The sequence below is a fragment of the Syngnathoides biaculeatus genome, chromosome 11 (genome assembly GCF_019802595.1).
Source record: "Syngnathoides biaculeatus isolate LvHL_M chromosome 11, ASM1980259v1, whole genome shotgun sequence".
NCBI classification, from domain to species: domain Eukaryota; kingdom Metazoa; phylum Chordata; class Actinopteri; order Syngnathiformes; family Syngnathidae; genus Syngnathoides; species Syngnathoides biaculeatus.
Window position 1 is genome coordinate 666,871 of NC_084650.1, and position 23,719 is coordinate 690,589.

The 23,719-nt window shown below is 39.6% G+C and overlaps 1 protein-coding gene across 4 annotated transcripts in view; it reads left to right on the top strand.

Annotated features, from left to right (window-relative positions):
* stx3b (syntaxin 3b) overlaps positions 1-23,719 on the top strand; it is a 39,015-nt gene that overhangs the window by 11,157 nt on the left and 4,139 nt on the right. For 3 of the 4 annotated variants that reach the window (XR_009797016.1, XM_061834040.1, XM_061834041.1), the window contains exons 2-9: positions 9,846-9,920; positions 10,003-10,102; positions 10,593-10,667; positions 10,873-10,943; positions 11,025-11,133; positions 11,207-11,280; positions 17,611-17,745; positions 19,322-19,432. Coding sequence is in view for 3 of the 4 variants with exons in the window: in XM_061834040.1 (XP_061690024.1) it covers positions 9,846-9,920; positions 10,003-10,102; positions 10,593-10,667; positions 10,873-10,943; positions 11,025-11,133; positions 11,207-11,280; positions 17,611-17,745; positions 19,322-19,432 (750 nt within the window). In the remaining variant the exon portion in view is untranslated. Of the gene's footprint in view, positions 1-9,845; positions 9,921-10,002; positions 10,103-10,592; positions 10,668-10,872; positions 10,944-11,024; positions 11,134-11,206; positions 11,281-17,610; positions 17,746-19,321; positions 19,433-19,646; positions 19,758-23,719 lie in introns of all 4 variants that reach the window. The other variant, XM_061834042.1, reaches the window with a different exon arrangement.

Sequence of the window (23,719 nt, forward strand, 5' to 3'; positions counted from 1 at the left end):
CTCGAACACTCGGGAGGATGGATTTACCCTTCATAAGTTTCCAAGAGACCCGGTTCGTCGTGGAAAAATGGATTGCACGGGTACAAAGGACGAGAGTTTTGAAGGTTCCAAATGACAGGTAGGTGTGTATAGAGCTACTAAAAAAAAAAACAATAGTTCGGGGAGAGGACGTAATCCGTTCAGAACGTAACAAAAAGAGCCGCGTCCGTAAGTCACAGAGGTACTAATTGTGTCGATGTGCCCGCCATTCACTGCTTTGGCCGCGCGGAGGTGGATTGGCCGTGATCCGCATATCTAAATATGGCTCGGACACTTCACTCAATTGTGAGATCTCTTCTTTGAAAACAGCTTCCGTGTCCCATAGTAGGTGGGCAGACGAGCCGCAGCCAAAGCAGTGGCTCGTGGACGAGCAGGGCTTAGGCTGGGCTGGCTCATACATACTCTCTGGGAGTCTCTTGTTAGTTAGAAGTGATCCGCATATAATCTAAATATAGCTCGAAACAATAAGATATAAAAAACCGGTCACTTCACTCGGTTGTGTGATATTCCCTTCTTCAAAAAGAGCTTCTGTGTTTGAAGGGGCGTGTCCCATTGTAGGGGCCACAGCATTTTTTCAATGGCTAATGATGATGTCACAGGCAGTAGATGCAGCCAATATGGCGATCACTTGGATTTCGAATGACACTTCCGCAACTTTGCGCATGTATGATGTGCTCTCCGCTCATATTTATTTTTTTGTATAGACATTGAAGTGAATAATGTTATGTACTTTTCATTTCAATATCTATTTTAGAATGTTTATAGGGATGACACTTGGGCTTTAAAAATGTCTGTCTCAGTCTGTGCAGTGTAAATGAATTATGGTTATGGTATTAGGTAACAACAACATACTCATGTATAACAATTCAGTAAGTTATTTTATAGTCTTTAGATTCCATCCCTAATCACACCCGCAACTTTATATCTGCGGGCATGACTGGTGGACCACACCCGTAACTTTATATCTGCTGGCATGACTGACCACACCTGGTCATTTTTCAAATGTGAGTGGCTGCTTAAATACACAACATAGTCAGGGCACTTCCTCATGCAACAGAGTGCACAAGGAAGCGGCAAACAGCCACGCCGCTGCCCGCCGTGGCTGCTGTCAAACACCCGACTTAACTCTGTCCTTCCACAGCTGCGGGTGGGGCATGAGCACATTTGCCCCTGACATATTTGTTACATGGTATAAAAAATTTTAGGGTCCGTCAGGAAATTGGAACCACAAGCTTTTTTAATTTTTTTTATTTTTTATTTTTCACGCCTAATCACAAATCCAATAATGTTTATGATTGTGATAAGATTACTACATTTTATGACCTCTGGCAAACAATTTTCAGCTATTTGAATTATACCTTCTTTAAGACAATAAACTGTCAATATTGGCATATTCATGTGGAAATAACTCACCATGCATGTATTCACACATTAGCCAATCCAGATGTGACCAGCAGCACCACATCCTTTTTGGATAAACATGAGAGTAGGTGCGAAATCCTTGCATGAAACTTTTTCGATAAAGGTGCCATCATGCAATCCGACTTAAAATGTTGACACTTTTTTTTTTTTTTTTGTTGATAAAACGTGCTCACTGCTCAGCTTAATTAAGCATCTGTAGTGCCCCTCCCCTTTTTTTCCTATGTTTAAGTTAATCACCAATAAACTGTTGTCATGATAATGTTAGTGCTTCAATTATTTAACACATTGGATTTCTCCACTCTTTTCTGTATTTCATATTTATTGTTAACTATACAAAACAAAAAGGTAAATATAACTTAATTTTGGGGGGGGTTGAATAAATTAATTGAATTTCCATTCACTTCAATAAGAAACGTTACATTACGCCATGATTGTTTTGGGTGACAAAGGGGGTCATGGAACGAATTAGGTTCTTAACCAGAGATGCAAGCAAAGCGAGATATTGATTAATGTGAGGCACTCTCTCAATGTACTCAGCAGAACAAATTTGTGGTCATGGTTACCACATTTTAGCCCCTCCCATTTCACTGTTTTTGTGGCGTAAAGTACCTCATTGTGCTGTAGTAACTGTTTTTTTTTCACAAAAATGCTTTTGTTCCCCATATAAAAGTTTTCTTGCTTTCATACAAGAATTCCTTAAAGGTCAAAGAGAAATTATCATGCTAACAAGCCAGTATAATTGACCCCTCCGTGGATATTGCGCAATCCGCGTCACTGACCAATCAGAGGCCAGAGATCTGCATAAACCAAAGCCCGTTTTTGCTCCTTTCCTGCCGGATCGCGGCCGAAGCTTAACCAGACTGTGTTTGCACGAAGATATGCCCTATATTTGATTTTTAATACACATCTCGTATAAATGAATGAGACGTTCTTCGCTAGCATAACATTGCTACATGTGAACGATTGACACACTTATTCTTTGTTGAGCGATATTTAGCGATGATCGGACTGCACAAACGTGTCGCTTTCTTGCCGGCTTGCGGCCGAAGCTTAACCAGACTGTGTTTGCACGAAGATATGCCCTATATTTGATTTTTAATACACGTCTCGTATAAATGAATGAGAGGTTCTCCACTACCATAACATTGCTACATGTGAATGATTGAATGAAATCAGAAGCATGGCGTCTCTCTCAGTTAAGAATGTATTGTATTTAGAATCTATAATATATCGTTGATTTGAACGAAATCAGAAGCATGGAGTCTGTCTCAGTTCAGAATGTATTGTATTGTATTTCCTATTTTTACTGTTTGTCTCACGTCAGCGCACGTGGCGTGACGTCACTTCAGGAGGCGTGGTTAAGTGCCCTGTACGGAGGGGTCAATTAATGAAAAACCCCCAGCCAATATGCTCCCATGTGTTTTTTTCACCACAAAACATGATTTTGACATATACAGCTTTTTGTAACTCCCGCCATGAAAATCCTCTCAGGGATTTGTTTTCGAGAAGACGCAGGAAGTGACGTAAAGGACAGCAGCGCCCCCTCATGGATTCGTTTGTTTCCATTAGTTTTACCTCCGGGAAGGTAGCTCGTTGTTCCTTCGTGTTAGCCAAAATGCCGGCTCATTGAATTGCTGGACATTGCTTGAACACTCGGGAGAATAGACTTACCCTTCATAAGTTTGAAAGAGACCCTGTTCGTTCTGAAAAATGGATTGCACGGGTGCAGAGGACGAGAATTTCGTGGGTTACAAATAACAGGTCCACGTAATCAGAGAGACTGATTACGTGGACCTGTTATCATAACGTCACAAAAGATCCGCATATGAAATGTGTCGATGTGTGCGTCGCAAAGCCAACTATGTCTCACTCAGCCTCGTCTCGACAGTGTTCATCGCGTACCGCGGCGGCTTTGAACATATCCCTAAAAGCAGCGTGGCCCGGCTCCCCATCCTCCTTATGTACCACTGCTGGTGTGGCAGAGAGAGAGAGAGAGAGAGAAGAGAGAGAGAGAGAGAGAGAGAAGAGAGAGAGAGAGATAGAGAGAGAGAGAGGAGAGAGAGAGAGAGAGAGAGACTCTCTCTCTCTCTCTTCTCTCTCTCTCTCTCTCTCTCTCTCCTCTCTCTCTCTCTCTCTCTCTCTCGCTCTCTCTCGCTCTCTCTCTCTCTCTCGCTCTCTCTCTCTCTCTCTCTCTCTTCTCTCTCTCTCTCTCTCTCTCTCTCTCTCCTCTCTCTCTCTCTCTCTCTCCTCTCTCTCTCTCTCGCTCTCTCTCTCTCTCTCTCTCTCTCCTCTCTCTCTCTCCGTCTCTCCCTCCCCCCCCTCCCCACCCACCCACACAGACCCTCCCCCCGACACACCACCACAGACACTCCCCCACGGCCCAGTGAGCATCAATCTCGGCTGCCAAAGTTTGGCACAGAATCACCCAAATAATTGCAAAATTACGACTACTTTCATTTGACCTTGTCCTTTTTTGATGAGAGGTTCCTCCAGTGCTGTAATGCCCAGTGGTTGCAGTAGGTAAAGTGATACACTACATTGACTTGACTCTGGTTGTCTTGTTTTTGCTCTGCTACCTTCTACAACGATGAGCTAAGCAGTAATTCTGGTAATGCATTATTCCAAAGGTGGAACCTTAAACCGTTGCATTACTTTCCTCATGAGGTTTGGCAAACTGCAGCTACTTTTGCATCAGCAATATTTCATCTGCAAGTCGGAATTTTTTGCTGCTCGTTCCAAAGCTCACACTCAAGCCATTCAACTGTATTTGACTGTTCACAAAGCCTGCTGATTTTAGGGTTAAAGAATGAAAGGGATTGGGCGGTGATTGTTGGGTCTACAGTGCAGTGACAGTGGAATACCATAGAGGCACAATTTCAACATCGCCACCCTTTTTTTTCTCTATATAAAAAGTGTACTTTTTCATTTATGCAGAAATTATAGTTTTACTGCGTACTTAAGTACGCAATGCATTGTGAGTCATACCAAGGTACGCAGTCATAAATTGGTCAGGGAGGTTAACGACGGTCTCAAAGAAAAACTAGCAATACTTAAATAATATTTACAATTAAAAGTAAGAACTTTGAACTCCTTTGTAAACCGGACTGTGAGCTAGTTGGACGCAGTGGATGGCTGACATGAGTGTGGTTCTCCCCTCCTTCCCCAGTCCCCCAGAGCTTTGCTAGTCAAACAGTTGCATAACGTTGTCACCTTTTCTGACTCTTTATCAAAATTACGATAGTGGAAATCGTGCGCGTGTGTGCGTGTGCGCGCACATGCTTCGGCATCCATCGATCAGTTAAGAGTCTTTAGAGACGTGTAATGAGAATAGTGTGCTTATTTATGTTTAGGTACTTACTGTTCTGCGTCATGTCAATTCTGGATTATGTTGCTGATTTGACACTAATTTATGTCATTGGGTCATGTTGGTGTAACTGTAACTTGTGCCGTACGTTACCGAGTAATGGACACAGTTAAAGTCATGTTTTGGCAGCTGCTGAAACTAACTAAAAAGTATTTTTTTCGTAATTTGATTAATTTTAATCAGTAAAGTGTCTGACTTTTAAACTCTTGTAAGCAGTAAAATCATTTACTCTTTCTAGATAACTGTGTCAACAGTGGTACTGAGTATTTTAATATAGAATGGACTACTAAATACTTTTTCACTGAAGGCTGGTCAAAGGCTGCATGTCTAATTTGTTTAGAAATCATTACGGTTTTAGATGAATACAGAATAACAAATGCAGTCACTTATCTTCCAAGCATGTTGATTATGCTAGGTGCCAATCAACACAGGAACTGATGGCCATGGCTCAACGATTAAAAATGAAGTTCGCAGGCTCAGCAAAACACCTTTATCTGACAAACTGCCATCCAAGGTTCAGTCACACAAAACCTTGAAACAGCGCCACAACAGCTGCAGATGGAACTAACTGATCTCTAGTGTGATATGTCTTAAAAAGAGAAGTTCAGCTCTCAAATTGGATGAGTTTTATGCTTTATTGAAGCGCAGACAATTTCCCCCAAAACCCAAAGAATGGCAGAGAGAATACTGGTGGTGTTTGGATCGACATGTGTATGTGAACAGATTTTGTGTGATGAACACCAACAAAGGACACTTCACATCCCAGTTGAGTGAAGAACACCTCCGATATGTTTTGAAAATTGCGACAACAAAACTAACACCAGACTTTAATGCACTGGCAAAAAAAAAAAAAAAACTTAGTAAAAATAAACCTATTATTTATTGATTTACATGTTACTGGTTCTGGCTTGGCCTGCCTATCAAATTTTAAAAGACAATGCCCCCTGACCCTAAAATTTTGCCCACCCCTGGTTTAGTCCAATTCTGAGTTTCAGGTTGTTATTCTTTGTTCTGATGGACCATTATTAGCAGCCCCAGGCTGTATTAGCTGGCACCATGTTCTAACCCCGTACTGTGTACTCACCGGCTTGAATAGTCCTGTGTTCTGATCTCCAGAATGTTATGCAAACCAAGTTCCAATGAAGTTGCAATGTTGTGTTAAACAAATAAAAACACAATGATTTGCAAATCACTTTCAACCTATATGTTATTGAATACACTACAAAGACAAGCTATTTACTGTTCAAACTTATAAACTCTGTTTTTAGTAAGTAATCATTTACTTAGAATTTTATGGTGCAACACTTTCCAAAAAAGCTATGACAGGGTAATGTTTACCACCGTGTTGTATCACCTTTTCTTTTCACACCATTCACTAAACGTTTGGGACACCATTCAGTAAACGTTTGGGAACTGAAGACACTAAATGTTGAAGCTTGGGGGTGGAATTCTTTCCCATTCTCGCTAGATGTACAGTCTATAGACCGCGGTCTCGGTTGCCGTATTTTACACCTAATAAGGGAGCACACTTTTTCAATGAGAGATAAGTTTGGACTGTAGCCAGGTCAGTTTAGTACCCGCATTCTTTCACTACGAACCCACTTTGTTGTACCACATGCAGAATGTGGTTTAACATTGTCTTGCTGAATTAATCAGGGGTGTCTAGGTAAAAGACGTTGCTTGGATGGCAGGATCTGTTTCTCCAAAACTTGTATGTACCTTTTCAGCATTAATGGAGCCTTCACAAATGTGGAAGTTACCGATGCCATTGGCACTCACACAGCCCAATACCGTTACAGATGCTGTTTTTTTAACTTTGCGTCCATAACAATCCTGATGGTTCTTTTCCTATTTAGACCGCAGGACACAACATCCACAGTTTGCAAAATAATGTGAAATATAGATTCATTGGACTACAAATACTTTTCCCACTTCATCAGTCTATCTTAGATGAGCTCAGCCCCAGAGACGGTGGCAGCATTTCTCGGTGTTGTTGGTAAATAGCTGTTGCTTTGCGTTGTAGAGATTTAAAGTTGAACTTATGGACGTAGCACCGAATTATAATTACTGACATTTGTTTGCTGAAGTGTTCCTGAGCCCATGTGGTAATATCCTTTACGCATTGACGTCAGTTTTTGATGCAGTGCCGTCTGAGGGATTGAAGGTCACGGGCATTCAATGTTGGTTTTCGGCCTTGCCACTTACATGCAGTGATTTATCTAGATTCTCTGAACCTTTTGATGGTATTATGGACCTTAGATGAAGAAATCCTAAATTCTTTGCAATTGTACGTTTAGGAGCATTCTCCTTAAACAATTCGACTATTTTGTCACACACTTGTTCGCAAAGAGCTGAACCTCGCCCCATCTTTACTTGTGAATTCAAGGAAGCTCCTCTATACCCAATCATGGCACCTACCTGTTCCCAATGGACCTTTCCGACCTGTCAATCACTCGTACAATAATAGCCAACAGATAGCCGCATTGTCTTAACCCCTGGCTTGCCCGCGCCTCCTTTCGTCATGTCCCACAAGCAATGCTGGTTATCGGTTGCGTGCGCTTGGAAAAGTTAATGTTACGAACAAAATGGTCCTCAAATGCGCTTTGGGAATGTGCAATTCTGATGAAAGATATCCTGCCAGGTTACAAGGGGCCCGGTTGATTCGTTTTCTAAAGCCTAAAACACAGTTGACAAAGTGTCTACGATGGATTAAGACTTGCGGAGACTGTACGTATAACAGTGTCTACGATGGATTAAGACTTGCGGAAGACTGTACGTATAACTAAATGTGAACATTAAAGGCATGAGGATTTCGGCAAATATGGTAACCGATCTTTCGGTTCTGTTGATTTTTATCCTGGGAAATGGTGGAAAACGATTTTTCGGTTCCCATTCATAATGCTCATGGGAACTGGTTTTTTACATGTACTTCAGAATAAAGCCTTAGCAGGCATGAGCATTTTGTCTTTTACGCTTAGCAACCGACATGTTTGACTAGCGTTTGAGTGACCCGGATATGAATAACTCGACCTTGCGCATGCGTAGCGCAGAAGCGGAAACCGGTGCTGTTTGTAAACCACACTGACAAAGCTGGGCGTTTTAATCATTAAAAATAAAGGGGTTCATGTAGGTTCGTTTTATACAGATTGTTGTATTTCGTTGAACTTGTTTTACATTCCACACATGGGCAAATTTTATTAAAAGTAAGCCCTGAGATCTGGGGAAACGGACTTTCGGTTCTGTGTTTTCTCAGGCTGGGTAACGACACGGTAACGGAACGATCGTTTCCGTGAAATGCTTATGGCCTGCATTATCAACAAACACATGGCTGTATGTTCGAAGTTAAGTGAGGGAGAAGTATCTTCTCTGAGTTTGATTGAATTATTATCAGTGCTTTATAGATTGCAGGAGAACAGCTTTCAATTTGTTTGTGTATCACTCACCTGCTGAATGGAGTGTGTAATGTTTTATGCCGACGAGTCGAGTTCGTGATAAGTAAATGCGCGATGTCATGCAAGAGAAATGTCTATTTGCCTATTTCTATCACATCGGACTTTTAAGACAGAGCAACAGGTTTGACTATGAGCCAAGTCAAATGAATACACCCACTAAAGACTACAATGATATTACTCGTGATCTTTCCAAGTCAAAAGTACTCACCCTGCTTTACATGCGCAGTACGATTCCACAATTTTATCCTGTTGGATTTCAATATAATGTTTGTGAGGTGTCGAACTTTATTGCATCGATCGCCAACCTTTCACTGTAACTCTGACATTGTGTCCTGCTCCGTCCAAAATATTATTTCCGTGTAGATATCCTTGCGTGAAATATTTGAGACATTTCTGCAGAACTCTCTTGGACAAGTCTGACGCGTTGGCAAAAAACATACCCCAATATTATCTGGAATATGCAATAGACAATCCAATTCAAACCTGTTATGTTCAGTCGCCATTTTGGAAGATTGTGGGGCATGACAACTGTAGCAAAGGGGGCGGAGCTGAAGATCAGCAGTCGGAAAGGTCCATTAGCTTGTTCACCTGTGGGACGTTCCAAACAGGTGTTTGATGGGAATTCCTCAACTTTCTTTTTTTGACCCCTGTCCCAGCTTTTTTTGGAATGGATTGCAACTATAAAATTCCAAGTTAAGGGTTATTTGCTAAAAACAATTGTTCAATTAGAACATTAAATATTTTGTCTTTGTAGTGTACTTAAATATCGGTTGAACACGGTTTGGAAATCATTGACTTCTGTTGCTTAAATTAACATCTTCAACTTCATTGGAATTGGGTTTGTAATCTAATTGATTTCGTCATTTGAATCGTAAAACATTTTGCATTGCATTATTTTTTATTTGATTTACATGTTCTTAATTTACATTGTGAGGAAACATCCGGAATTAATGGGAAATATGTACATTTTACTGCAGTATTGTTTTGAACATGGGATGCAAACTCCACACACGCGAGGCCGAATTTGAACCCCTATCCTCAGATCTGTGAGCAGATGTGCTAACCAGTCGTTCACCGGGCCGTCACAACACATTCAATTGTATGTAAACATTCACAGTACAACTGGGAACATGTAAGTGAACAGTTGGATTCAATAACTGCTTAACCTTCCTTTGGCAGCAATAACAGTCATGAAACATTTCCTGTAACCTGATTGCGTTGGCATGACCTTGAGAGCTATTCACACCAGACGTCCCAGGAATCTTGGTGTACTGCAACGGGTTTGTGAAGAGGAATGGTCCAAATTCATCCTGATAGTTGTGCTCTTCTGATCAGCAATGACAGGAAACATTTGGCTGAGGTTATTGCTGCAAGAGAAGCGTCAACAAGTTATTAAATCCAAGAGTTAACTTACTTTTTCCTCCTAGTCCTGTGGCTGTGAAACAATCCGGGGAACTGTATCAATTGTGTGGAAGTATTGCATGGAACATCTTCTTTAATTAGTGAAGTAATCATCACACACTTTTCAGATGTAAATGCTGACATCTGTTCTGCTTTTGCTGCTTCAGACATGCAATCAAGATGATGATGAAGTGGAGATTGCTATGGACAACGCTGCCTTCATGGATGAGTTTTTCTCCCATGTGAGCTTTCAAAGTTCATATTTCTGTGCAAGTTGACTTTTTCAGGCTTTAGCTGACAGCTGGCTTGCTTTGGATGTTTCAGATTGAGGAAATCAGGAACAGCATTGACAAAATTGATGAGAATGTGGCTGCAGTCAAAAAGCTTTACTCAGTCATTCTCTCTGCTCCCACGTCAGATCAGCGTAAGACATTTATATTTTATTTTAGGTCAATAATAAATTCATGATTATGCCCTTTCTTTCTGCTTGCCTTTCCTAAAGTACTTCTGCATGGAATGTTTTTTTTTTTTTTTGATGGCCCTGTCCAGGGCATGACAATAACATCTGCCAAGCTGCCACATGTGGGTCAACTTCCACTGCAGTGGGTTGCAGAGTATGCTGTATACTTCAACTCCACTACCAATTTTAATTGAATACTTCAATTACAACTGGGGGTTTTCCTCTATTATTTAAATGATAATTTTATGCATAGCTTTTGTACTGGATGATATTAAACAGTAGTTGTGACTGTTGTGTCCGTTGAGTGTACTCTGCCCTGAGAAAACTAAGTTTTCTCAACTCAAACAAAAGCACATTTGTTAAATATTGTAATAATAATAAATGGAGGGTAGCTTGAAAACTGTGTTTAGAAGGTAAACAAATTAAATTTGTTATAAATGTCTTTTCTTTTCAGAAACACAAGATAACTTGGAGGCAATCACCAATGACATCAAGAAAATGGCAAACAACGCTAGAAACAAACTCAAGAGTGAGGCTGCATATTTTAATATATTTACACAAACAAGAACACTACAGTGACTTAGGTTTCGTTTTCTCAATCCTTATCTATTCAGATTTGATTTGATTTAAATTTTATTTTGTTTTTTTATTTAATATTAATATTTAATTGACGCCATATCTAAATGCTTTTAAGTCAATCTTGAATGAATAACCTATGCTGTATTTCTATGCAGCTATCGAGAGGAATCTGGAGTCAGAAGAACAGGAGAGGGTGTCAGCTGACATGCGGATACGTAAATCACAGGTTAACAAATTTTTCATCTGAGTTGGCATCATCAATACCTTTTTTTTTAAGAGCATCTCATTTAATTTTGGTGTCTCCCAGCATGCAGTGCTGTCGAGGAAGTTTGTGGAGGTCATGACAAAGTATAATGAAGCCCAGGTGGACTTCAGGGAGCGGAGTAAAGGACGTATTCAGAGACAGCTTGAGATCAGTGAGTGAAAAATCCACAAAGAAACCTAACACTTGCGTTTTTTTTCACATAATTAAGTTTCTGTTAATTACAGCTGGGAAGGCGACAACAGATGAAGAACTTGAGGAGATGTTGGAGAGCGGAAATGCTGCTGTGTTTACTGCAGGGGTGAGTGTGTTACGTTACATGTTGCACTTTGCTTTGAGAGAAGGCTGACTTTTAGCTTTACTGCACAAATGGCAGAATTCAGTATTCCCATTAATAACTGCTCACCAGTGCACCTCCACTGACACATGTATTGATCTCAACATGTGGAGAAAGCTTTTTTTATTCTAATGGCCACAGCAGACAGCTTATTTGAAATATGTCCGATGCGATGGAAAGTGGACGTTCCACTTGAAGCTCTGGACTGTAATTTTTGCATTCACTGGAAATTTTGAAATGCCTATGCACACTTAGGTATAAGGGTGTTGTGAGGACTATTTCACGACATCTATTAACTTATCCATCCATCCATTTTCTGAACCACATATCCTCAAGGGCCACGGCAGTACTGGAGCCTATCCCACCTATCTTCAGGCAGGAGGCGGGGTACTCTAACCCTGAACCGGTTGCCAGCTAATTGCAGGGCACATAGAGATAAACAACAGTCAAAATCACAATCACACCTAAGGGCAATTTTATGTTTTTGGGATGTGTAAAAAAAACCACGCAGGCATGGGGAAAACATGCAAACTACACACAGGCGGGGCAGTGATTTTAACCCAGGTCCTCAGAACTTATATTTAACTTTATTTTTCAGTGTTATTTAACTGTGTTTTCAATCCCTTGCATATTTGAATAAATCTGAAAAAAAAAAGTGTCTGACGGTACGTCTCCGGAGATGTTTGATGTGCGTCCTGTGTCTTCGATGCACAAAAATTAACGGGACGCACAGTGTTCAGAGCACTGGTTTGGTAAACCAGGGGTTGTGGGTTCGTATCCCGCTGGGGCCTCCACTCCCTGAGAAGGGTTGCGTCAGGAAGGGCATCCGGCGTAAAAATTGTGCCAAACATATGTGCGTTCATCTGAGATGACACGCTGTGGCGACCCCGAAAGGGACAAGTCAAAAGAAACTCACTCACAAAGCATGGTGAATCTGCGACCACAGATGCACAGCATCTCTTACCTACATATGTGTCATTTGCTACATTGCTTCAGCAAATCATTATCCACTAAAAGTAGGAGTCCTGTCTTGGTGCTAGCCAATCAGAGGAAGACTTAAGGGCAGGTTATTAAATAAGTACAATTACATAAATAACGAGAATTACATAAATCAATGGACACAAGACTTTTTTTTTCCAGACTCAATAAATTTTCATTGTTGTGATAACACCTGCTACACTGCTCACGACGAAGTGAGCCACTGCCGGAAAGACTTTCGTTACGTAGATGCAAACAAAGAGGACATTTTATGGAAAGTTAGCTTACGTTTGCTAAACCATGAGCAAAGTAGCTAGTGTGCTAAGGAGTTAAACAGCTCACTCTGGCTCGCTCAATTGTGGTGTCATCGTTTTAAACAGGTCACTATCTTTTGGACTCGGAAACAGTTCCAAACGGATCCACACTTTAGCCAAATGAAAAGGTTATGATAGAAAACATACAGGGGTGCTTTTTTTTTTTTTTCTTTTTTTTTTTTTTTTTTTTTAAAAGCGGTGCAATATATCACGGGCTTCACAGTAGTGATGAACTACACTAACCACTCACAAAAGTACCACCACCTTTTCTGCCAATCAAGTCTGCAGCACAGGTAGTTATCATTGAAATCACTGACGGACAGGCAGACATATGCTGGCTGAGAGAGAGAGATCAGAAATTAACTGGCAAAGGAAGAGGAAATTTGGAACAAATGGCACATGAAATGGAACGAGCAGGAGAGGGAGATACATTGTACTGTATGTGAAACACCATTATGAAACAAAACTAAGGTTTTGAACAAACATAACCTCCAAAAAAGTTTACTTAAAATTGCCATCCAGCCATTTTCCATACTACATATCTTCACTAGGGTCGTGGGAATGCTGAGAGTGCAGCCTGAATTGGTCCCAGCCAGTCGCAGGGCACGCAGAAACAAAAACAACACTTGCACTCACAGGCACACCTATAGGTAATTTAGAGTCTTCAATCAAACTACCATGCATGTTTTTGGGATATGGGAGGAAACCGGGAGAGAACATGCAAACTACATGCTGGCAAGGTTGGATTTGAGCCTGGGTCCTCAGAACTGTGATGGAGATGTGTTTACCAGTCATTAACCTTGCCGCTTGGTTGTTTGCTTATATAAGCCCTGACTGGCTGGCGACCAGTTCAGGGTGTACCCTGACTTTTGCCCAGATTCAGCCCATGAGACTAGTGAGAAAAATGGTATGAACAATGAACGAATACATTAATTTTATGTTGCATTTATATATTTAATATAGTTTAAAATCCAAATGTATTCATCAAAATTTTGGGAAAAAAAAAAAGAGGTACATCAAACCTTTATAATATAATTGACCCCCTCGCCAATCATCAAAACGGGCTTAATTTATCGCCCCTTCAAAATTAATTGATAGTAGTTTTTCAGTTATTCTATGATAGTGCTATGCTATGAATTACTTTTTCCTCTTTATTTCTGGAGTGACATTAAGCAGACCGGTCACAAATAAGAATTTGCATCTAGTAGTGCTCCAAATAATAACGTATTCTGCTGACAATTCTATTGGAATAATCACATATTAAGATAATATATTTATTGGCTTGGTTAAAGACCAATTATGAATACACGAGAAAGTGAGACATTCTGTTAATAATGAGCAAACACTTGGTTTATCTTTTAGATAATCTGTATTTTTCTTAGTTATATTGTGCATGTATTGTAACAGGAAAAGGCATTTTCTTGTCGACAAGCAATTAAAGTTAGGGAATTAAATACAAAAAAATGTCAAGATGTTGCATTTCTTTTGAGTACCAAAAACAAGACTTGAATTGAAAATGGTGGAACACAAGTTTGTCATCTTGTTGTAAAGGTACAATTTTATCCAACTGGAGTATCTGTAGGGGGCACTCGCTAAAATACTGAGGCAAAGAAAAGGATATGAAGAACAATATAGTTTCATGTTGAATTGATCCAAGCTATGTGCTGATCGACTGGTAAATAAAGTGAATTGAAAAAAGAAATACAGTACAAGACTTTTGAGAACACAACATTGACTAAACCAGATGCCCAAACAGTCATGGACAGGAAGCACAAACAGCGCACAGCCGGCCCAGCATGTATGATTTTGTATAGTTGCTCACAAAGCTAGCTGCTAATGCTACTGGAAACAAGCATACGTGACATCAAGCAGATCCTTTTTTATAATTAACATCCTTATTGTTACATTTAATGTCATTGTCATTTGTGTATGTTAACAGTGGTTCTTGAAATGTATACGTTATTTAGCTATTACATTAATTGTTGCTTGAAGATATACGGTAACTGTTCTCGTTACTTTCCTGGAGAAATATAATGTTACCAGCATCTATATTGATGACTCAAGTCGAAGTCATATGATTCGAGTCCACACCTCTGCACTGTTGTGCTCATGTGTTTGATTAGAAGGGAATACTTTGTAAGATGTATACAATTCTTTATTAGGCTTTAATATTATTATTATTGCAGTGGCTTAAAAAAAACTATTAATGATACTATCATTTACCCTGAAAGTTTTTCGGAAAATATATTGTTTTAATACTTTTGCTTTTGTGACATTCCTAAACATAATACAGTGGTAGCTCTACTTATGAAATTAATCCTTTGCGTAAGTGGTTTTGTAAATTGATCTTTCATAAGTACCATTTTACATGTAAATAGCCCAATCCGTTCCAAGCCAGGAAGATGCTCCGGCAATAGCCAATGGGAGAGCAGCTCTATCACACCACTTTCAAACCAAGATACAATACAGGATGTTTACGTTCGGTGGAATCCAGCACCATTTTTTCCCGTTCATATACTGAATTTCCTTTGTAACTCGAGACACCATTTTTCGGAACAGGCTTTTCATAACCTTCATTAGTAGAGACGTTTGTAAGTAGAGGTATGACTGTGTATTGAGAGAGAGCAAAACAATAGATAACACACATTACAAACGTTGTTCAGACAGTATAAAGGATAGAGAAACAAAAGTAATAAAAATCTGCAATATAACAGGACTACAAAGAAAGAACTGTGGTATTGCAGAGAATTACTGTATCTATTCCATAATGATAAGTTGCAAGGACTCATTGTTTCCATGACAGTTGTATCCCAGGACTCTCAATCTCAAGTGTAAAATTACTTATGGATCTACAACCATATATGACTGACTTTATTTGAAATTGTACATTGCAGTGGTGTACACTAGGACTACATCATAATGTAATTTGACACAGTCCCCTCCAAAAGTAGTGGAACGCCAAGGTCATTTCCTGTGTTTTTGTTGTCTACTGAAGACATTTGGATTTCAGATCAAAAGATAACGATGAGACAAAAGTTCAGACTTTCATCTTTCATTTCATGGTTTTTATATCTATATTTATTAACTCGGGACAGAGCACCTTGTTTGAAGCCCCTCATTTTTCAAGTGTGCAAAATTATTGAAACAGACAGGATTAAATAAACTTAATTGAATAGCATGTAATATTTAACGCATAACACATTTTGTACCATAACCCTTAAAAGGGTGCTTCTACCATATAATGACCAAAGGATGTAAATACTTATGGATGTGATATTTCAGTTTTTTATAATCAATCAGCAAAAATTTCGACAATTCCACTTTTCTGTCAATATTGTGTGCTGCTTGTATATCAATGGGGAAAAATTAACTTAAATGATTTTAGCAAATGGCGGCAATAAAAAGCGAAACATTTTAAGGGGATAATAATACTATCTGTACTCACTGTATTAGATCATCCGCATAACATCAGGCATAAGAACAATGCTAAATAAAGTCGCCAGTATTTTACCTGGCTGTAGAAGTGGTGGTTTTTTGAAAGTTGAGTGGGGTGTGGTTACACCGCTCACAGCGTCTCAGAGTAAATTGAACACCTTGATTTAATTTTTAAAAAATATTTTAAAGCCTCTCGTGAACCATTTCTGTGTAGATTTGGCCATACGTTTAGGGTCATTGTCTTGCTGAAAGACCCAGTGACGAATCATCTTCAGCTTTCGGGCAGAGGGCAACAGATTTTGATTTAAAATGTCCTGGTATTTCAAAGCATACATGATGCCATGCACCCTAACAAGGTTCCCAGGGCCTTTGGAAGTGAAACAGCCCCACAGCATCACTGACCCACCCCCATACTTCACAGTGGGTATGAGGTGCTTTTCAGCATGCACATCTTTCGTGGCACACCAGACCCACTTAGAGTGTTTTTTGCCAAAAAGCTCAATCTTGGTCTCATCTGACCAAAGCACACGGTCCCAGTTGAAGGCCCAATACCGCTTAGCGAACTCCAGACGTTTGCGTTTATGATTTGAGTGAGGAAAGGATTTCTCCGTGCATGCCTCCCAAACAGCTTGTTGGCGTGTAGACAGCGCCTGATGGTTGATTTGGAGACTTTGTAACCCCAGGATGCTACCATTTGTTGTAATTCTGTAACAGTGAGCTTTGGAGATCTTTTGATTTCTCTTACCATCCTCCTCACTGTGTGTGGTGACAAAATAAACATGGGTCCTCGTCCAGGCTTGTTTACCACTCTTTCAGTTGTTTTGAACTTCTTAATTATTCCTCTCACAGTGGATATGGGCAGCTGCAGTTTAGTGGCAATCTTCTTGTAACATCTGTCTGACCTGTTAAGGTCGACGCACATCTGCCTCACTTGTATGCTGTGTTCCTTTGTCTTTCCCATGTTTAAGAGTGGATGAGAGAAATGGCCTCTGCGTCATGTCATATTTATACCCCAGGGAAACAGGAAGGGATGAATTACTAATTAAATGTTCCTATATACTCTAGTAAACATTGTAAACTCCTGTAGAAATGACAGAAATGCTTCAATTATATTTATTTCCTGGGAATTGTTAAGGGTGCCAATAATTGTGGAACAGGTGATTTAATGAAAAAAATATTTTTTGGTCAGGGATTTTTTTCATTTTCTTACAATTCATTTGAGTTGAAGGTTACGTTTTCCTAAAATTTTCAGTGTGACAGTATTCTTCTGCAATAAACACTGAATTTGTTTTAAGGCTATTAACACATCTTAACCGGGGGTGCCAATATTTATGGAGGTCACAGTACCTAATTTCACTTTACAGGGACTTCAAATATACCTTCACCACCATTGCAAGCCACTACCAGCGAACGTTTCTCTGACTTCAAAACTTAACATAACTATCTGATTAAAAGTGGTATTATTCATCCAGTCCATCTTAAAGGATATCAGTTGTTCATGTGAAAGGTGGAGCCTTGGTTCCAAACATTTAATTGTGTCTTTCATATTTTTATACTGACTCTTCAGATTGTGGACTCTGGCATTTCTAAACAAGCCCTGAGTGAAATTGAAGCCCGCCACAAAGACATTGTTCGCCTGGAAAGTAGCATCAAGGAGCTGCACGACATGTTTGTAGACATAGCAATGCTCGTGGAGAACCAGGTATGCCCCACTCGTGCATCATATCTCCCATGTATAAATCAGCACCTCCATCTGCATATTTTACACTTTTCATTCATTGATTTCTTTCCCTCTGGTTTGTGGACATCCTGAGTATGACTGCATTTAGCTGATTTCTGCTTTTGCATGCTGTCGGTGTTGTGCTCTGAATGTCTGTCTCTATTCTGTCTTTTTCAGTTCCACGAAATGTTTACTTTTCCATGTACTGTCTTCTACCACCTTCATCTCATCACTCATCATTTGTGGGCCAACATGAAAGCATTTTGTTTGACACAAAGCATCAGAGTAGCTCTTACAATAGCCTTTGTAGTAATTAATCTTTGCATAAAAACAACACATCTTGCATAATTGCATATATTTGCTTGCATCATGCTTTCTGAGCGGAAGTCTCTATCGAGGTAAGGGACACTTGATGCATGTGTGCCTAGCTGCACTGTTTCTTCAGAAACTCTTCTGTCTGTTTGACTTTAACATGGATACGAGTGCATCTGACTGTAGAACAAAATATTACTAATACAAATACTACCTTGCATTTTTGTATTTAATCCCTCAATTAAAATACAGTGGTGCCTTTAGATACGAGTTTTTCATGATAAAAGATTTTTGTGGCTTTTATATTCAGCATTTTGAGATTGCAGCATTCTTTGGGGCAGTAAACTCAATTCACTACATAAGCAGCAATTGGTCAGATAGATTCTTTAAAAAAGTTGTTTGGAAAAAGTTGGTTGTTAATGCCACTGTCCATTAAAGTTTACTGTCAAACTAAATATGAAACAACTACACATTGGGTATATAAAACGAGTACATAACTTTGTTTTAGCTAAGTCTATTTAGTTTAATGTTAATGAACAATGCAAAACGCAATGTAAACGGGCTAATGGAAAGCATCGGCGTACTCTGTGTAGAATGCCTGAATGGTAAATGGATTGTATTTACATAGCACACTATCTGCATCTTTACGGTGGTAAAAGTGCTTTACATATGCTCGCACGTTCACGCATACACTAATAGGCAGTCTGTGCTATGCAAGGCAGTAACACGGCCACTGGGAGTAGTTTAGGGTTTAGTTTCTTTCCCAAGGACACTTTGACAGTGGATGGCCAGAGCCAGGATTCAAACTGCGACCCATCGGTCACTGGATTACATGCTTGACCAAGTGAGCCACAGATAGACCTGATATTACTGCAAGTGACTGAGGACTTGGTCTGCACACCAGAAGGAGTAGCACAATACTCATTGAATAAAAGCAAACAATGTAGCAAAAACTATACATTTTTCTACAATATACTTAATTACATTATTAATTGTTTTAATAAAGTACAATATTACACAATGCTGTATTTCTTTTAAAATAAAGTCACTTTGTAAACGTTTTTTGGGGGAGGCTGGAAAGGATTACTAGCTTTTCTATTGATTTCAATAGGGAACAATTGTTTGAGATATGAAAGAAATTTGAGTGTGGTCACTGACTAAATTTAACTTGTATTTTAAGACAACACTGTATTTGTTTTGCCTGCTAATTGAACTTTATCTAAGTGACATAATTCTATTTTTCCAGGGTGACATAGTAGACAACATAGAGCAGAATGTTTCCAAGTCAGTGGATCATATCATGGTTGCTAAAGAGCAGACCAAAAAGGCTCTAAGGTACCAGACCAAGGCACGCAAGGTAATGTTGTTCGACCAACTGATAATCAGTTTAACTTTCCTGTTTTTTTTTCTCCTCACTTACTCTGACTGCCCGCTCTCTGTGGCCCTACACACGCATACAGGCCTAGCCACACAGCCGATAAAATCCATTCATCTCAGCATGCCCCTATCATGTTGTATTTATTTTGTGTTAATTAATTTCAAATTGCTACGGGCACCATGCACCACGAAAGGGTGGAATGATTGACCGGATTGAGAGCAACATGGACCAATCCGTGGGTTTTGTGGAGCGAGCCGTTGCAGACACTAAGAAAGCTGCAAAGTTTCAGCAAGAGGCTCGACGCGTGAGTTATCGCTGTGGAAATTAGTGGTTCTATTTCCCAAAAGCATGGAAATAATTTTTTGTCAATTCAAAACAGTGACACAGCAATCTCTGAACTGAGTATCCCACTTTTATGGGAGTCAGCCACCTGATAATGATGGTAAAATCAAAGCAGCCTTTCGGTCCAGCACAATAATAAGTCGAAATTGTCAATGTGGTCAGGCATTAAAATATTTGGAACACTTTTTTTAGGAGGACTAAAATTGAATTTAAAAAAAACAAAACAAAAAAAAACAGCAACATTCAAATTAACTCATGCTAATGAGATCTAATACAAGATATAATAACCCCATTCTCCATTTTTATATTTTTGCTTAGTTTCTTCACTTTAAGGTCATCAAACAAATGTCAGAAAAATTTATCGTGAACTTAAAATGCAGTTCTTAAATGGTGATCTCATTTATTAAGGAAAAACATATTCAAAGTTGCCTGGCTCTGTGTGGAAAAATAATTTAACCCTGTATGAAATCAATTAATTGTGGATAATGTAAATTTTTCGGTTAATTTTAACTAACCAAGCATAAGCCTGATTACGTTACGCCTTATTGAATCAAGGAAACTCTTGAAAGAATCTATCCCAACAAAATAAATTGAACATAAAATTTAAAAAAAGTGCCAACAAAATGCCATGATCCAAAGAACTAGACAAAGAAATAAAATATTAACATAAGGCTGGATAGGGGTACAAAAGCCACGTCTAAAGCTTTAGGATTCCAACAAACCATAAGGAGAACCATTATCCTCACATGGAGAAAACATGGAACAGTGATGAACCTTCGCAGGAGTGGCTGTCCAAAAAGATTACCCCAAGAGAACAGCAATGACTCATCCAGGAGGCCACAAAGGAACTCAGGATGAATTATAAAGAACTAGAGGACTCCCTTGCCCCAGTGAAGGTCAATGTTCATGACACAATAACAAAGAAAAAAAAAACAGCAAGAATGGCAAAAAAATTGGAGTGTTCCATGGTGAGGTTTTTGCACGGTGTGTGTTTCCTTACATCTGGCGTAAACGTACCGGAGCATTTCAGAAGAAGAGCGTCATACGGACAATCAAACATGGCGATGTTATTGTGATGGTTTTGGGCTGCTTAGTTCCTTCAGGACCTGGACAACTTGCTGTGATTGATGGAACTATGAATTCTGCTTTTGAACACAAAATCCTGAATTAGTATGTTCAGCCATCAATTTTAGATTGAAGCGCATTTGGATTCTGTAGCAGGATTATTGATTCAAATCACATAATCAAGTCAGCTTCTGAATATCTTAAAGCCTGGGTGTCATCCCTATAAACGTTCTAAAATAGATATTGTAATGAAAAATACATATAACAGTATTCACTTCAATGTCTATACGAAAAAAAAAAAGTGAGCGGAGAGCGCGTCATCCATGCACAAAGTTGCGCAATTGAGTGTCCCTCGACATCGAAGTGGTCGCCATATTAGTCGCGTCCTCTTTCCTTGACGTCATCGTCACTTCCGCCGTTGAATACGCGCAGTGCCTGCTACTATGGAAGCTGAACAAAAGAAATATTCCGATTTTTTTTCCAACGCCCCTTCTGACCCTGAAGCTCTTTTCGAAAAGGACAACACCACACAACCGAGTGAAGTTACCGGGGCAATATTACACTATTGTTTTGAGCCCTCAGGCCAATATTACACTATTCTTTCGAGCCATATTCAGATGATATCCGATCACGGCCAAACTGCATCCCATCCGATCCACTCCCGCGGCGGAGATGAGCTATCGCGGCTCATCGCAGCCGGCCGGTGTAACTTATGACAGAGCTGAGCGGTGCTGCTTTAGTCACAGTCGAGCCGGGGCGCTTTATGCATGCACGCAACTGAGTAACGCATTCTCGGCTGGGTTCTTCAGAGCCGCCCCCATTGCAAAGCCCCACATGCAGTCTTTGGAGAAGCTGTGACCGCCGAACGCGGCGCCTCAGCCGGTGTGGCTGAGTTTCGGCGCCTGTGGTGGAATATAAAGAGGAGGTGGATCCGAGGTATGTTGCTTTTAGGGGTATGTTCAAAGTCGCCGCAGTACTCGATGAACACTATCGAGACATTGTTGGCTGGGCGACGGGCACATTGACACATTTCATACGCGGATCTTTTGTTAAGTTATGAGAGGAACAGATTACGTGGTCCGCCCCAAACTATTATTTTTTTTTTGTAGCTGTATGTACACATCAACAGATTTCATACGTGTATCTTTTGCTACGTTATGAGAGAGACCGATTACGTGGTCCGCCCCAAACAATGATTTTATTTTTTTTTGGAGCTGTATACACACATACTCGTTATTTGGAACCCACGAAGCTCTCGCCCTCTGCACCTGTGCAATCCATTTTTCACAACGAACATGGTCTCTTTCAGACTTATGAAGGGTAATTCCATTCTCCCGAGTGTTCAAGCAATGTCCAGCAATACAATGAGCCGGCATTTTGGCTAACACGAAGGAACAACGAGCTACCTTCCCTAAGGTAAAACTAATGGAAAGAAGCGAGTCCACGAGGGGGCGACGCTGTCCTTTATGTCACTTCCTGCTTCTTCTCGAAAACAAATCCCTGAGAGGATTTTCATGGTGGGAGTTACAAAAAGCTGTATACTTCAAAATCATGTTTTGTGGTGAAAAAACACATGGGACCATATTGGCTGTGGGTTTTTCATTAATAATATACAAAAAATCATCCATTTGACGACAGTTTAAACAAATAAAATTAAGGTTTTTGAGCGCCCTAGTCAAAGTCCAGACATGAATCTTTAATTCAGTGGCATAACCTTAAAAATACCGTTCATGCTCAAAAATCCTCAATTTTTGCTTCGTTCAAACAATTCTGTGAGAATTTATGGGCCAAAATATCACCACACAGATAAAAGATTCTTTGGCAGTTATAGAAAACACTTGATTTCAGTTGTTACTGCTCATCAATGGACCAATTAGTACTTAGGTTTAGACGGCCAATACTTTTTCACACAGGGCCAGGTAACTTGGAATATTTTTTCCCTTAACCCATTCAAGGACAACTTCCCATTTTTGGGACATCATGATTTTCACACATTATATCCTTCAGTATGTATCAAAATATTTTAGTAGTCTTTCAATCTGATTCTGATTCTGGTTTTGGGACGATCTACTAAGAAAACCCAAGTACCCTCACGCAGGCAGTGTCCCATTTTTGGGACGAGATTATAAATTAGTAAACTTATCACATAACTTAACCATAAATGAAAAAAGTTTTATTTCCTTCATTGTGGCCTGTTAGGAGACTTTTATCTCAATAAGGCAAAATATTGCCACCCTTCCCATGAATGGGTTAATCGATGAAATCGCCATTTTAAAACCGCATTTTAAGTTGACTTGGGTTATAGCTGTCTGACATTTACATGTATTTGATTATCTTAAACATTAAAGTGGGGTATCTATGTGAAAATAAACATTTGAGAAGGGACCAATACTTTTTCACTGCATTCTATATCATAAAGTCTGCTTTTTCAGTCAGAGAGGTATTTATTTTTTGCTGTGCTATATAATGCAACCGCAAGCTGTTTCCAATATTTTAGCTATACAGTAGTTGAAATGACCAAAAATAATAGTGGGTGGGATGACCAAAACAAAATGCTGACTCGACCAAACTTAAACACATCTGGATCCAGGAGCCAGTTAAATTTTTTTTACAGTTTTGTAACTTCCAAAGTCGTGCATTGGTGCATTGGTTTCTCCCTCATGGTGATAGATGAATCTTTATATGTAATATTTAGTAGTGCTACAGTAGTAAATACATGTACTTGCTGAAAGTGTTACCATATATCCATTTATAACTGTTTCCTTCACAAACGTCCTGTCAGTACAATAAAATTGCATAAAAGCCAAATTCCTCTTGAAGCATGCTTTTGGGATATCAGTACCCTTCTCCGGACTCAAT